The 17,173-nt window shown below is 45.0% G+C and overlaps 1 protein-coding gene across 1 annotated transcript; it reads left to right on the top strand.

Moving 5' to 3' along the window:
• Window positions 1–4,806: 4,806 nt before the first annotated feature.
• Window positions 4,807–16,996, top strand: LOC109475295 (gamma-glutamyltranspeptidase 1-like). Its single transcript, XM_019775904.1, has 11 exons — window positions 4,807–5,024; window positions 10,490–10,710; window positions 11,307–11,502; window positions 12,231–12,391; window positions 12,907–13,056; window positions 13,654–13,790; window positions 13,934–14,121; window positions 14,525–14,634; window positions 15,307–15,437; window positions 15,854–15,976; window positions 16,731–16,996. Exons 1-11 carry the CDS (start codon window positions 4,807–4,809, stop codon window positions 16,869–16,871), a joined length of 1,776 nt encoding a protein of 591 aa, XP_019631463.1. The 3' UTR covers window positions 16,872–16,996.
• The last annotated feature ends 177 nt before the right edge of the window (window positions 16,997–17,173 follow it).

Below are 17,173 nucleotides of genomic sequence, written 5' to 3'. Positions count from 1 at the left end.
ACAATCTACCACTGTTAAGAACTTCCACAACTTTTAACGTTATAGGGAAATGCTTCTTAAGATGGTAATTATGGTAACTCATGATCACAGTTGTCAAGTGGGTAGAGTGCTCGCCTTGCATTCGGTAGGTCGTGAGTTTGATCCCCGGCCAAATCATACCAAAGGCTTAAAAAAATGCATATGGTACATACTGCTTTCTCTGCTTAGCACTCAGCATTTGGGGAGTTAAACACACACCACTACCAGCGGACTATCCCCCTGCTGTAGTGATTGCACTGTGTGGCCCAGGGCTACTGAAAACGGAGATAGGCGCCGCCCTATGCGTCACTTGACGCCGGAAGGCTCTTTTACTTAACTCTCGAAGTTGAAGTGATTGGTATGAACAGAAAAATGTGTAAAGAGTGTTCGCTTCAGTGCGAAGTAGGTATCAGACAACAGTGGGAACATTCAGTAGCAGCGGAGACAAAAAATGTCAAGGGCTTTACACATCGCTGAAGGTGCATGTATTGGCACATCTCGAAAAGGTGAAACGTTTGAAAAATGTCAAGAAGGTAATTATGAAGACTTAATCTGTCAACGTGTGATGTTACCAGGTGTGCAATAAGTTCAAACGGAAGCAACATCAAGCCGCAGTCTCACATGGAAGACTTTCTCCCACCTTATCCTTGGCAGTCTGACAAGAATAAGGCCATGCGAATCTTATCGAACTTAAGTTAAATTTGAGTCAAATTTGACCTCCCAAACACTGCTGACCTACTCCCGACCACCAGCGAACCACTTGCCAACCTTGGCCGAACCTCCCGACCATAATCTTTTAAACATTTTAAAAATTAACATTCAGCTGGCGTTCTCCCAACCTACAACTAATCATGATCGGCGAAAGTTCGGCAGTGTTTGGGAGGCCATGTGTGACAATGGGCTTCAGTGGAAATGACTTCAACAGACAACAATGGCCGTGTCTAAACGGAATCACCCAAGGCGGTTTACATGTGGTTTACCCCGAAGCCGGTTTCAAGTCGCTCCATGTGAACGCTCCGAAATCACATTGAAAGCGCCTCGATCCCAAGCCACTTCTAGAGGTGGTTTCGAATCGGTTTCCCCGCATCGCGACTTGCGTCTGAACGCAATGTGATTTCAATGTGACTTCGCCTGGTCATGGATTACGGGGTGATATTTCTTTTTTTTATATGCAATACCAACTTTTACGTGGCAGCAACTTAAAGAGCAGTAATGGTCAAATAATGTGTCCGTTCTAGGGCGAGCTTCCCGAATCGAGGTTTGGGTGATTCCGTATAGACACGGCCTATGTGAACATGATTCATGAATAGCGGTGGCCACAAAAATGTAGGGCTGATTTCCAAGTGGCCCCACCTGCACGGTGCCATCTGAGCGTTACACATAGCTGACGATAGGCCACACCGACTTAATTGCATGGATGACATCCACGCGCGCGTTAATTTTCGCCTTTTCTCTAAAAAAAAGATCACGCCCACCGAGGCTCTGGCCTGGCGACAATACGGCACCCAGGCTGCCAAAGCTCAACGACTCAGGAACTTATAGCAATGGCACGAAAATAAACAGTCATTCATTCATTCATATAGTACATGCGTACAGTGCCGATTCATAGCTGCTTTGTATTCCTGTGGTTTAGCTGCATTTTTTCTTTGGCCGGACTTTTTTTTATTCGCCCGCCTGCACTAGTTTGGGTGTCTTCAGAGGATGTCATCCATAAAATTAAGTCGGTGTGGCCTTATTGGGCATTGTTAAGGTTGCCAGGCTGAGGTCATAGCTGACATCGTAGACTAGTACCTGCAGAGATTGGAGCAGCGAACCCTGTGCAACTCAGCTTATGCCTGCACCGCACCAATCGTGACACTTAAACCCGAGTTCCTATTAGACACTACCGTTTCACCAAGACTGTTACAGATACTCAGGCTACTTCCCTCGGACTGTCAGGGATTGGAATACGCCTCCTCAGATGCAGACCATATCGGAAATCCCGGAGGCTGACAAGTTCAAGAAAGCCGTACTACTGCACCTAAGGAGTTATTAAGAGCGCAACGCACTCGCCCCTGCGTGTCTTAACACAACTGAGGGGTGTTACGCAGTACCCTTTCAAGATCAAGATCAAGACAGGTCTTTCGTCACGAGTATGGAGGCCGTCACCACCCGCGGCGTTCTCAAAATCACGATACTTGCGGCTGTAATACATCTATTACAAAAAGAATATCGCCGCCAACGGCAAGACGGGATCGCGGCCGTGAGACCACCGTGCCTACGTCCCCAGCCGGCCGGGCTGGACCTCACGGGTGGCCCGTACGCACACGGGGCGGTCGCCGCTGACGCCCTGGAGTGCTCTGCCATAGGCAGGTATGGGACTGAACCTTTACACTAGATGTTAATTGATATTTTCAAAACTAATTGGCCAGATAGCATCACAGATAGCACCACCTTTATGTGTTCAGTTTATGTCTATCTTGTTTCAGTTTTAGTTCTTGTATCTTGTTTAAAAAACTAAATAAGAGGCATTTTGCATCGATAGATCCTGGTATGCCATGGTTACAATGTTTTCGTACGCAGTGACACAGTTTGGGTCTACACAAGACTGCGTGCCATTATATAATAAACAACAATCATTGATTAAATAGATGATAGATAATGCATTTGGGTCATTCTGTGTGTTTGCATATAACCATTTTAAGAAGTCGGTGTGTAGTGTTTTTGTTCGTCGTGTGTTGTGGTTGAACGTTCGGATAATCTATTTGGACATTTTGTGCCACCTCGATGTTCAAGGTATGTCCAAGGTATGTCGAACAGTTTAACTTGTGTATGTATGAATTGTTTACGTCTAATATATAGCAGATAGATGAATGGCCCCTAGAAGGGAACCCTGCCACTCTGTACCGTATGAATGTGACGAATATGACCATAGCTTACAAATGTTTGGATAATTGTTTTTATCTTATTAAAGCTTATGATATCAAATAAATCAGCAGCCACGAGCACACAAATGGGACACTCTACCACTGTTAAGAACTTCCATGGCTTTTAACGTTGTAGGGAAATGCTTCTTAAGATGGTAATTATGGTAACTCATGATCACAGTTGTCAAGTAGGTAGAGTGCTCGCCTTGCATTCGGTAGGTCGTGAGTTCGATCCCCGGCCGAGTCATACGAAAGACTTTAAACATTATACATACTGCTTTCTCTGCTTAGCAGCATTTGGGAAAGAGTATGGGAGTTAAACACACACCACTACCAGCGGACTAGCCCCCTGCTGTAGTGATTGCAGTGTGTAGCCCAGGGCTACTGAAAACGGAGATAGGCGCCGCCCTATGCGTCACTTGACGCGGGAAGGCTCTTTCACTTAACTCTCGAAGTTGAAGTGATTGGTATGAACAGAAAAATGTGTAAAGAGTGTTCGCTTCAGTGCGAAGTAGGTATCAGACAACAGTGGGAACATTCAGTAGCAGCGGAGACAAAAAATGTCAAGGGCTTTACACATCGCTGAAGGTGCATGTATTGGCACATCTCGAAAAGGTGAAACGTTTGAAAAATGTCAAGAAGGTAATTATAAAGACTTAATCTGTTAACGTGTGATGTTACCAGGTGTGCAAAAAGGTCAAACGGAAGCAAGCCTCAAGCCCCAGTCACACATGGAAGACTTTCTCCCACCTTATCCTCGAACACGGTCGGCTGCCTTTCGGGATCAGTCTGACAAGAATAAGGCCATGCGAATCTTATCGAACTTAAGCTTAATTTGAGTCAAATTTGACACCCAACCACTGCTGACCTACTCCCGACCACCAGCGAACCACTTGCCAACCTTGGCCGAACCTCCCTTCCACAATGCTTTAAACATTTTAAAAAACGTAAACATTTTGAAAATTAACATTCAGCTGGCGTTCTCCCGACCTCCTACTAACCATGATCGGGGAAAGTTCGGCAGTGTTCGTGGGTTGAGTGGAAATGACTTCAACAGACAGCAATGGGGACATGATCCAGTGAGGAGCGGTGGCCACAAAAATGTAGGGCTGACTTCTAAGTGGCCCCACCTGCACGGTGCCACCTGGGCGTTACACATCGTTGACACTAGGCCACGCCGACTTAATTTCATGGATGATATCCACGCGCGCGTTGATTTTCGCCTGGCGACAATACGGCACCCAGGCTGCCAGAGCTCAACGACTCAGGAGCTTATAGCAATGGCACGAAAATAAACAGTCATTCATTCATTCATTCATTCATTCATATAGTACATGCATACAGTGCCGATTCATAGCTGCTTTGTATTCCTGTGGTTTAGCTGCATTTTTCTTTGGCCGGACTTTTTTTATTCGCCCGCCTGCACTCGTTTGGGTGTATTCAGAGGATGTCATCCATAAAATTAAGTCGGTGTGGCCTTATTGGGCATTGTTAAGGTTGCCCGGCTGAGGTCATAGCTGACATCACTAGTACCTGCAGAGATCGGAGTAGCGAACCCTGTGCAACTCAGCTTATACCTGCACCGAGCCAATCGTGACACTTAAACCCGAGTTCCTATTAGACACTACCGTTTCACCAAGACTGTTACAGATACTCAGGCTACTTCCCTCGGACTGTCAGGGATTGGAATACGCTTCCTCAGGCCACATCCGAAATCCCGGAGGCCGACAAGTTCAAGAAATCCGTACTACTACACTTAAGGAGTCATTAAGGGCGCAGCGCACTCCCCCCCGCTCCCTGCGTGTATTACCACAACTGAGGGGTGTTACGCAGTACCCTTTCAAGATCAGATCAAGATCAAGACAGGTCTTTTGTCACGAGTATGGAGGCCGTCACCACCCGAGGCGTTCTCAAAATCACGATACTTGCGGCTGTAATACATCTATTACAAAAAGAATATCGCCGCCAACGGAAAGACGGGATCGCGGCCGTGAGACCGCCGTGCCTGCGTCCGCAGCCGGCCGGGCTAGACCTCACGGGAGGCCCGTACACACACGGGGCGGTCGCCGCTGACGCCCTGGAGTGTTCTGCCATAGGCAGGTACGGGACTGAACCTTTACACTAGAGGTTAATTGATATTTTCAAATCTTATTGATAGCATCACAGATAGCACCACCTTTGTGTGTTTAGTTTATGTCTATCTTGTTTCAGTTTCAGTTCTTGTATCTTGTTTAAAAAACTAAATAAGAGGCATTTTGCATCGATAGATTCTGGTATGCCATGGTTACAATGTTTTCGTACGCAGTGACACAGTTTGGGTCTACACAAGACTGCGTGCCATATGTATATAATAAACAACAATCATTGATTAAATAGATGATAGATAATGCATTTGGGTCATTCTGTGTGTTTGCATACTAGTAAAACCATTTTAAGAAGTCGGTGTCTAGTGTTTTTGTTCGTCGTGTGTTGTGGTTGAACGTTCGGATAATCTATTTGGACATTTTGTGCCACCTCGATGTCCAAGGTATGTCCAAGGTATGTCGAACAGTTTAACTTGTGTATGTATGAATTGTTTACGTCGAATATATAGCAGATAGATGAATGGCCCCTAGAAGGGAACCCTGCCACTCTGTACCGTATGAATGTGACGAATATGACCATAGCTTACAAATGTTTGGATAATTGTTTTTATCTTATTAAAGCTTATGATATCAAATAAATCAGCAGCCACGAGCACACAAATGGGACAATCTACCACTGTTAAAAACTTCCACAACTTTTAACGTTATAGGGAAATGCTTCTTAAGATGGTAATTATGGTAACTCATGAACACAGTTGTCAAGTAGGTAGAGTGCTCGCCTTGCATTCGTTAGGTCGTGATTTTGATCCCCGACCGAGTCATACGAAAGACTTTAAAATGCATACTGCTTTTTCTGCTCAGCACTCAGCATTTGAGAAAGAGCATGGTTAAGAGCAAGTTAAACACAAACCACTACCAGCAGACTAGCCCCTGCTGTAGTGATTGCAGTGTGTAGCCCAGGGCTACTGAAAACGGAGAAGGGCGCCCCCTATGCGTCACTTGACGCGGGAAGGCTCTTTATTAACTTAACTCAAATCTTGAAGTTGAAGTGACTGGTATGAACAGAAAAATGTGTAAACAGTGTTCGCTTCAGTGCGAAGGAGGTATCAGACAACAATGGGAACATTCAGTAGCGGCGGAGACAAAAATGTCAAGAACTTTTACACATCACTGATGGCGCATGTATTGTCCGCTCCCACAGTCGTTGGGACTAACGTAAACTAACCAGGATGGGACCCAGGCTAATAGGAAATCTTAAGTACCTCTATAATTTTAAAGCATTACAGTTTTGTATGTACTAATTCCTGTAACGCGGTTTCAGTATGTCAATGGTGATAGTATTATCAAGTATCATTTATTTTATTTTATGTAACCAGAGTAATATACTCAGGTCTAACTGACCTGTTTTTCAGGTATCCCTGGGGTTACATAGTATTACATAGAATACACAGTATACATGGGAAAATAAGAATACACAATAAGAATATACATCACAATTTCAATTCAACATGCATACCAAACATAAAAACATATGCCACTCAAGTCCCACTCAGGGAGTCTTTGAAAGATGTTAAAGATGATAGTTGTCTTTGCTCTCTGGAAAGTTGGTTCCACAGAACCTGGCCCTGGTACTGCAGAGACCCTTTGAACGATGTGATGTTTGCCTGTGGCACTTTCAGCATGCACATGCAAGTAATGCACAACATTAATACAATCCGTGAGCACTCGGCTGAGTCGGAGGCTACCGCGCCGTGGCTGTATGGTCCCCCCCGCGGCGTCCCTGTCAGAAGGCCGGGCTACATGGCACAGTCTGCCCGCTAGATTCTCGCTGGGACTTCGTCTTTCGTAGACTTGGACAAGAATAGCCTGGGTGCCAGACGCTGGCGTTCATAACCGATACATTTTTTTTTGTGGGGAGAATCTCTAATATCCGCTACAAGAGAATCCACTGCCCAAACCCTTTATATCTTTCACGCCAGGGTGCGTGCCAAATCTGGGTTCGCGGGGCGTATGGCTTCCCTGACCGAAGGGATTGGGGCTGGCACCCAGGCTAGGACAAGAAAGGCTATAACTTCAGCAGCGACAGACAGATGATTCGCGGTGAATTTTATGTCCAGATCCAAGCCGGATCAAAGCGAATCTATTCGGCTCGATCTGGACAAGTCTTTGCTGGTGGGAAAATGGCCTTTCTTTTAGGCTCTGCCCTGGTAACCTCTGAACTCTGAGACCCATCTAATTATCCTAATTGGGGCATTTCTTCGAAGTTGTCTGTACACGGGGCGCTGGGATTCAAACCCCCAACCTGTCGATGCACGAAAGGCCTAATGTTTGTTCACCCAAATGTACAAAAGTAGAATTTTGAACCATGGACAATTAAATTATTCTCTATGCGTCACTCAAAAGCAAGCTGTGATGTTTGTTTAATCTCCAAACAGATCATACGGTGGCAAGGCATTATCCACTGGCCAGAGAAGTGACCATTAGCCACATTTGGCCAGAGGAGTGACCATTAGCCACAATGGACATCCCCCTGGCCAATGGATACTGTCTTGCCACCGTATGATCTGCTTGGAGATAAATGCTTGTTCGTAGCCACTCCCACGTCACAGGTCATACGTCGGCGCTTTAATTATAGTTGTCTGAACTGGTTAGACTGGTTGAGGTTCCTTGCGCGATACTGATTCTGTGGCGGATCGACCCCGATACAATACCAACATATCCGTCCACTGTGTGTCTGACAGGTGAGGATATATTTACTGTATACAGATTCTAAATCTCCTGAGCTCCTAGTAAGGTTTTCCATGCTGTGACTATGTAGAGGAATAGTGATTACCAATAGTGATGTTTAAACGTTAACTGTTCTATCACGACTGCTATACTGCTTGTAAAGACTGGAACAGTTTAGGGACAAATGCAGTCAGTAGCCGCCGCGTCACGACAAGAGTTCGTGCTGGAGATGTGGCTGTCCTAAAACACGGGACTTCAACTTACATCTCCAAGCAGATGTTTTGGGGGGCTGCAAAGACGCTATCTAATTTTCCAGTATCCATTTATCCAGTCTTTTCATGGCAAATGGATACAAATTGGCATGTTTTCACAGTGGCAAGAACAATGCAGCCATCAAAAAAGTGTCCCAAAAGAATTGTTCGGAGATAACTTCAACTTTACGTGTCTCATCCGAGAAAACGTCCCTAACCGAAGCAAGTTACTAATTTTCACCTGAGTCCAGTGATGAAATCGGCTCTTTGTGTGATGTAAGACAGTACTACGTTTAGTGCTAAGTGGAGACAACACTTGCACTTTTTAAGTCTGCAAGCCAGATCCATCCAACCATTACACGCGCACTCACGTGTAATAAAAAGAAAGTGTAGCTTGGAGCAAAATGCAGGCAATCTCTGTAGCACCTACGGCGTCAAATAGTCAATTTGGTCGATTTGGTAACAGTTTTTCTTTTTTTTTGACGTTGTGAAACATTTCCATCAGGTCTGTTTATCTGTCAAGACCATCTGAAGTTGCTTTCCCATTCCAGATAGAAATACATGTCAAAATAGCATCATTTTAGGCGTCACTCAAAACCGGTCGATAGGCATCCCATCCGGTAATGAGACCGCCCCATGGTTGTAGTGTGCGGCTGAAACAGTTCAGCATGTTGTGGAGTTGTACTGATCTGGACATGTCATGCTTTCACAGCTTCAAACGTAGAAAAGGAAGAACAAAGCAGCCGTCGAAAAAGTCCCAAAAGGCGTAAAACTAGGCACGGGAGGAACTTAAAAAAATATATAAGAGGGCCTGCATGCCCTTTTCCGTATTCGTAAGGCGTAATCAGGCCTTTTTAGGCTTCGTAATTCGTAGGCAGCCTCCGCAAAAATCAACGTAATTCGTAATTGGACATTAGCCGCAAATCCTAAAGTCGTAATCAGCTCTGAAACTTTAACGTAATTGGCGGTGAAAATTTTGCGTAATTCGTAATCACTATCCCCCCACCCCCATGCAGGCCCTCATAGAAACTAATAGATTTAATTGATATATTTAAAAATAGTCGTCCGATGCAAGCATGGAGTCTGCAAACATCCGAGGTGTTCTCGTAATCACGCTACTTGCGGCTGTGACACATCTACTGCTGAAGGAATGGCGCCAACCTGAACGAGAAGACGGGATCGCGGCCGTGAGACCTCCGTGCCAGCGTCCCCAGCCGGGCGGGCTGGACCTCACGGGAGGCCCGTACACACACGGGGCGGTCGCCGCTGACGCCCTGGAGTGCTCTACCATAGGCAGGTACGTGAATATGGGTTCCAAACCCATAGCACACTGGACACAAACTCACTGAGATACTTTTTGTCCAGTGTGCTATGGGTTTAGAACCCAGGCTAGTACGTGAATTGATTTTCTTTGTTAGTCAGGGTTCTCTTCTAAGCCCCCTTCATCTATCTACTATCCGACGTTAACACATATACCCGGTAAAACTGTTTGACATACCTTGGACATCGAGGTGACACAAAATGTCCAAACAGATTATCCGAACCACAGCACCTCACGAAAAATGACTTGATTTTCTGAACATGATTATATGCAAACACACAGAATGACCAAAATGCATTATCTATCATCTATTTAATCAATGATTGTTGTTGTTTATTATATATATATATGGCACGCAGTCTTGTGTTTAGAACCAAACTGTGTCACTGCGTAAGAAAACATTGTAACCATGGCATACCAGGATCTATCGATGCAAAATGCCTCAGGAGGTCATATGACGTAGGTAGGACAGACAAGTAGTTGTAATTAACGAATTAGTCTAATCGAGCAGTAAAAAATGATGTACTTAATGGTTTTGTGGAGAACACGTGTTCCCAGTACTCTAGTTTTAAACACAAGATAGACATTAACTGAATACACAAATGAGATGATACCTGAGTAATCTACCTATTGTTAGGCCGGCGTTATTCTATTTACAATGTTGTCCTATTGTGCTTTTTTTTGGATCTAAATATAAAGGCGGAGCCCATCCCGAAGCAGAAGTAAAGCTTTCTTTGAATGATATAATGAAACTTTCTTTAGAAACATCACAGGCTCTATGCTATATGCAGGACATGACTTAGCATGAAAGTTCCTCTGTGTTGGTACAAGTCATTTTGAAATAAAGACTGAGCTTCAATTTCCAACACTAACTGCAAAGAATTGGGACTTACCCCAAATTTGACATTTGTGGGGTCGTGTGGCGTAGCGGCAGAGTGCACGACTCGGAACCAAGAGGTCCCGGGTTCGAGTCCTGACATGCCACCGATCTTGTGTCCTTGGGAAAGGCACTTTACACGACTTTCCTCACTTCGCTCAGGTGAAAATGGGTATTGTCTTGTTCCGTATTTGTCCTTTATCTGCGATGGTGACGGCATAAAATAAGTTGATATAACTTGAGTTTGCCGTCACTACGTCTAGTCGTGAAATGTTGGGGGAAAAATTGACATGATTGTTTTGTAGGGATATTCTGCAGAAGGGCGGTTCGGCTGTGGACAGCGCCATCGCGGCGCTAGCTTGTGTGGAGCTGGTACACGGACACAGTGCAGGGGTCGGTGGGGGGTTAATCATGACGATATACAACAAAGAGACAGGCACGGCCCAGGTCATCAACGCGCGAGAAAAAGCCCCATCCGGAGCCTCCACACACATGTTTGGAAGTAACAACATCAGTGCACAATTCGGTAAGACAGGACAATAGTCGGTGCTGGTGGGGGTATGAATTCTCTAGGCCTGTCACACGTATTTAAACATTGTCCCCCCAACAATGACAAAATCAGTCCACTCACGTCATAACCCAAAGTCTATTTTGCTAGTCACGCAAGCAAATGGCCGTATTATGTAAGGGATCACTGTAAAGGATGACAAACTGGTTTTCCAATTAGAAATAGCACATTACCGTTGATTAAGCAGTAACAGACATATTGTCGACTAAATTGAAGTTGTAGAGTTGCGTTGATGAAACTAAAGTTCATTGCACAAGAACTGCAGGAGGATCAAGGCAGGGCATCAGCTGCTCTCTCTCTCTCTCTGTTCTCTCTCTCTTTGTTCCTCCTGCAATTCTTGGGCAATAAACTTGAGTATATATGTATGTATGTATGTATGTATGTATGTATGTATATATATATATATATATGTATATAGAGAGAGAGAGCGAGAGAGAGAGAGCATCTGATGTCCTGCTTTGTTCCTCCTGCAATTCTTGTGAAATAAACTTGAGATATAGATATATACATATATATATATATATATATATATATATTGTGTGTGTGTTCTGCAGGTGGGCTGGCTGTGGCCGTACCGGGCCAGGTCCGGGGGTTCTGGGAGGCACACCAGCGACACGGGAAGCTACCGTGGAAGGACCTGTTCCAACCGGCTATTCAAATGGCCGAACAGGGCTTCTGTATCGGCAGACCGCTGCAGAATGCCATCAGTAAGAACCTAGAGTTCATCAACGATCCGAAGAACCACTTGTGGTGAGTCAAAGTCAACATTCGTCGATGAAGGTTAGACATCCAGGTAATAAGATACGCCAAAAAGCAGTTACTCAAGCACTGAACAGGATATGATTTTGGAAACGGTCAGACGTTTCAGCTAGTATCCACTAGCTTTCGTCAGTGACTGTGAATGTGAGACCAGAGGAGAAATGCAGGTTTATAAGCACAAACTATTGATTGATAGTTGTCAAAATTGCTGCCAAAGTCAACATTGCTGCCAAACTCACCAGACTATAACCTGTTCAACAAGTTTTCCTGTATCTTTAAGGCTAGGTTTATTTACGTTATACGGCCGTGAAGATGGCAAGTAATACCTCCGGAAATCCTGCTCTTCCACCAGGCAGAACGATCCTTAGCCTTTTGTTTAGAAGGACTTTGATGCACCTATAAGTGTTTTCATTGGCACAGTTCATGTTTTTCGTCACAGGCTAAATGGCGACAGCTTCCTTTGTAGGGTCAGGAACCTTTCGCGGACTTACAGATGAATGAACCTTCAAGCAAACGCGATGATGGACACGCGTGTTAATCTCCAAGCAGATCCCTTTCGGTGGCAAGACAGTATCCATTAGCCAGAGAAACTCGCCGGCCACCGATGGTGGGGGGTAGCGACAAATAACGGCCATATATAAAAAGCTAACGATCATTCCCCCACAACCTCTGCTTGGAGAGTAACGTGTTCAACATGTCTTCACCTTTTCCCCATTCAGTGACGTGTTGTGCGACGAAAACAACAACGTCCTGGGCGTGAACATGACGATGAAGCGGCCCCAGCTTGCAGAGACGCTCCGTGCGGTTGCCGATGGAGGTGCAGACGCCTTCTACACGGGAGAGATCGCCAGGAATCTGGCCAAGGACATACAGGACGCAGGTTTCTAGCTTATATCTCACTTCAAATGGACAAACTCAGACACACGTATGTATTCCCAATGATGGCATCATTTCAAAACATCATTGGTCAACAAGATTGGCAGATAACGAAGACCTTGTTGACTCAAATTGCATGACTATGTCAACGAGGTATTCGTTATCAGTCAATCAACATCTTACGGTGACACGGACATTTCACCTTGATATTTGACCTTGACCATTGACCTTGAGATTTGTCCTTGACATTTGACATCTGCGTTTGACCCTGACATTTGACCTCGACAATAGCCAGCTTAGTTGCTGGAATGCAAGAAAATCTCACCTTTGTGCTAGAGCCTGAGTAACACAGTCTACGGTTCCACACAACATGTATAAAATCCATTTTAAGTCGGTTATCGCATCCTTTGCCTACACAAATATAAAGTAAACCTTACCACGAAGCATTGACATATTCGAAATGGCACAGGGTAAATGCTGTTCATTTCTGACCCTGTACTGACTTTGTATGTTTACAAGGTGGCATCATCACTGAGGAAGACCTCCGGGACTATCAGGTGGAGGTTTCGGACCCGCTGAAGACTTCTCTGGACGGTGGACTGACGCTGCTGACCCCGCCTCCACCGGGAGGGGGCGCTGCGTTAAGTCTCATGCTCAACATCTGGGACGGTGAGAAGTAGTTACTGCAGTATTGATGTTAGTACTCATAGTAGCAGTAGTAGAAGTAGTAGTAGTAGTAGTAGTAGTAGTAGTAGTAGTAGTAGTAGTAGTAGTAGTAGTCATGGGAATAGTAGTGCTGAAAGAAGAACTACTATTCCTACTACTATTCCCACTACTACTACTACTACTACTATTCATTCCTACTACTACTACTATTCATTCCTACTACTACTACTACTATTCATTCCTACTACTTCTACTACTATTCTTTCCTACTGAGTACTACTACTATTCCTACTTCTATTCCTCCTACTACTACTACTAACATCGATACTCAGGCAGTAGTAGGAATAGTTGTACTGAAAGACGAACTGCTATTAGAAATAGAATTATTGGTGTTTCCAATGTGCCAATAACAGTTCAGGAACTAAAGATCCTACATCGTTTCAGGATATCCAAGACGCTTTGATAGCAGTAGCTGTAGTGGCAACGGTAGTAGCGGTGGTGGTGGAGGATCGGTCTATTTCATTTTCTACGACTGTGAAAATATAAAGAAGCGTACAATGAATTTCTAAAGTGACTACATGTACTTGTTTCCATGTCCAGGTTACGGTCTGAACGCCTCCAGTGTAGACGGGGTAGATAACCAGGTCCTGACGTACCACAGGATGCTCGAGGCCTTCAAGTTCGCATTCGCCAGGAGAACGGAGCTCGGAGATCCAAACTTCGTCGATGTGAAGGAGGTGAGGAGATGTCTCATGGTTACCTTTCAAGTCGATACAGCTTACGAGTAAACTTGAGTATATCTGTATCTGTATAGCCGGTATAACCGCCCCTCGGCGTAACACACCAGCCTTTTCTATACCTTTCTTTACTTTTTATACAGGTCGTGCAGAAGATGACGTCCAAGTCGTTCGCGGACTCGCTGAGGCAGCGGATCAGCGACACGGAGACACACGACTGGAGGTACTACGACCCGGTGTACTACGTGCCGGAGGACGGCGGCACCACGCACGTGTCGGTCCTGGCGCCGGGCGGAGACGCCGTCTCTCTCACCAGCTCCATCAACAGATAGTAAGGATTTGATTTGACTTGATTCATTGAAATTGCAATAGCTGCACAGTTGGTGTCCCAACAAGACAGACAATACTTTATTTTCGAGTTAAAGTGGGAAAAGTCGTGTAAAGTGCCTTTCCCAAGGGCACAAGATCGGTGGAAAGTGAGGTCTCGAACCCGGGACCTCTTGGGTCCGAGTCAAGCACTCTGCCGTTGGGCCACACCACCCCAGGAGTCGTTTTGTACTCCTTTATTTGTCCTTAGCATGAAAGATAAGGGATTTGGTAATAATAGAGACACAATTCTATTTATAAATTTGGGGACAGTTAGGGCTAAATACAAAGATGACCGCATACATGTGGTCTACAGGTATATATTTCAGTAATACAAACAAATTTAAAGACAAATCTTTTGTTCACAGCTTTGGTGCCAAGTTCCGCTCAAAATCCACAGGAGTCATCCTCAACAACCTGATGATGGACTTTAGCTTTCCAGGAATGAGCATACCCTATTACATTCCCGGAAGTCCAGGTAATACAAACTGTCTCAATCAAATAAAGTCTCCCCTTGCTTGCAATGAGAGACAATGCTTAAGTGCTGCAGAATTGTGCAAAGTAAAACATGTATCCCTCTTGTAGTTTTTCTTTGTGGCCAAGGACAATAGAAACGGTGATGGTACATACATCGAAAGACTAGGAAATGGTTTAACGGTGATGGGCTAGTCTCCACCAGACCCCTTTGCCAGCTGAAAAAATAATAGAAACTGGTAAAAGAAAACGCCTATCAGTCTCCTCCAGACAATAATAGCCGCTGCCGCTCCTAGAAATCTGCAAAGGAGTCTAACAACGCTATGAACTGATTGTCAACCTTTGTAGCTTTGGTCCGCTCCCAACGATTCGCTACTGCCGTTAGCCGATCGTGGGGAGCAGGCGAAAGATACAAAGGCTGACACTCAGGCTAGCTAGTCTCCACCAGACTCTTTTGCAGGCTGAATAAATAGTAGAAATCGGCCTAAAAAGAATGTAGCCGGCCAAGGGAGGCAAACTGGATCGTCTATGGTCGGCCATCTCCCCTGGCCAGCTACATTCTTTATAGGCCGATTTCTACCATTTATTCAGCCTGAAAAGGAGTCTGGTGGAGACTACAGGCTAACCAGGTTAGTCAAAGCATCACCAGAATGTTCGCTACCCTCCCGTCCCACAGCGAACTTCATCGAACCAGGCAAGCGGCCGCTGTCGTCCATGGCTCCCTTCATCGTGCTGAACAGCACCGGTGACGTCAGGCTGGTGATGGGGGCCGCCGGGGGGCTGAGATGTGAGACGACCTTGGCATACGTAAGATATCTCTTCCAACTTCTTACTTACTACAACTATATATCGTAGAGTGGAACTCGCTGTCACCAAGTACAGTAGGGGGATTATCCTTAGATAGCTTCAAACAATGTTTAGAGTTAGATGTTTAAGAGTTAGGTGCAACATGTCGTTCAGCGTAACACACCAGCTTCGCATGCACGCGGTGCGGCGGCAGCTGGCTACATTACACCGAAAGACTTGCTAAACCTAACCCTTGAACATCTAACTCTAAACATTGTTAAAAGCTATCCAATGAATGGGATATAGCCCCTACTGAACTTGGTGACAGCGAGTTCCACTCTAGGGAAGAATGAATTTTTTAACACCCCAATCCTTGGTTGATAACTCTCAGAGTGGTACTTGAAGGCATGGCTATTTCTTGTTCTTTTCTCGAATAGGTGACGATGCATTGCCTCCGCTTCGGCACGAGTCTGGCGTCAGCGATAGAGCTGCCCCGTCTGCACCACTCCCTAACGCCCAACAAGTTCATCACTGAAACCAACACGCCGTTCGAGCCAAAGGTAAGCGTTTACAGTAACTGGATAACGGTGTTCACCGTTTGTCAGTAACTACTGGGCTGAGATGTCCTCCCCATATCCTGAGATATGGGGAGGCCATTCAAGCGAAAGGTCAGCGTGCACCCGATACACACACTAGCGTTTACAATAGTAACTGGATAACGGTGTTCACCGTTAGTCAGTAACTACTGAGCTGAGATGTCCTCCCCAAAGGACAGCGTGCAACAGATACACGCACTAGCGTTTACAATAGTAGCTGGATAATGGTGTTCACCGTTAGTCAGTAATTACTGGACTGAGGCCATTCGAGCGAAAGGTAAGCGTAAGTAATAACTGACTAACGGTGTTCACTGTTAGTCAGTTATTACTGGGCTGAGATGTCCTCCCCATATCCTGAATGAAACGCTGGTGACACAGCGGGTACAGTTTGAAGTTGGTGAAAGAACATGAGATTGTTGAAAATTGTCACGTTGTTCGCTGCTCTAGTGTAAATTGTATTGTTCACTAAGTTGTCGAGAAAACATGGGATTTTTTTTATAAATAAATGCGTTGTTCCTAGCCTATCCTTTTGAATTGATTAGCCTTCTCCCTGCTGCCTAACCACGTAGCAAATACAAACGTTGTGTCTTTTTGACCTGTACCTAGCTTGTAAGAGCAGAAACTTGCAATACATGTCTTTTATCCATTCATTCATTCATCCATCCATTCATTCATTCATTCATTCATTCATTCATTCATTCATTCATTGTAACTGCAGGAAGTCTTTGATCGACTATCAGAGATTCACCGGACGAAGAACTCCACTATCATGGCCGTGCTACAGGGCGTCATACAGGAAGGCTCTGCAATATTCGCACACTCCGATTCGAGGAAGGATGGTTGCCCATCAGGCTTCTGATGATGAAGAAAATTCATAAAACTTTCGATTTAATAATTAATGCCTAAATTCAGCTCCCTCGCCATGCATGCGATCTACATCCTCAGGCTAAATTTTTCTAGAAAAAAAATGGTTATTATGCTTTACCGAAGGAAATCAAGTCATATTGTTTTTGGTCTGTTTCTTCTTCCTCGCTCTTTTTTTACCAACACTGGCCTCTGACCTGGTCAATGACCTCAACCAGACCGTCTCTCACCATGGTAACTGGTGTTGGGTCACACAAATGTATCAATTTCTTATTCTTGTACCCAAGTTATTTAACT

This window comes from Branchiostoma belcheri, unplaced genomic scaffold (assembly GCF_001625305.1).
Source record: "Branchiostoma belcheri isolate BF01 breed outbred unplaced genomic scaffold, Haploidv18h27 scaffold33, whole genome shotgun sequence".
NCBI classification, from domain to species: Eukaryota; Metazoa; Chordata; class Leptocardii; order Amphioxiformes; family Branchiostomatidae; genus Branchiostoma; species Branchiostoma belcheri.
This window is presented reverse-complemented; position numbering and strand designations above follow the sequence as displayed.

Bases quoted from the DNA above. Each gene is read 5' to 3' on its own strand.
- LOC109475295 (XM_019775904.1), top strand. From the start codon at position 4,807: ATGGAGGCCGTCACCACCCGAGGCGTTCTCAAAATCACGATACTTGCG. The intron at 12,392-12,906 runs GTTTCTAGCTTA...TATGTTTACAAG, and splicing joins CAAGGACATACAGGACGCAG to GTGGCATCATCACTGAGGAA. The intron at 15,977-16,730 runs GTAAGCGTTTAC...TTGTAACTGCAG, and splicing joins ACACGCCGTTCGAGCCAAAG to GAAGTCTTTGATCGACTATC.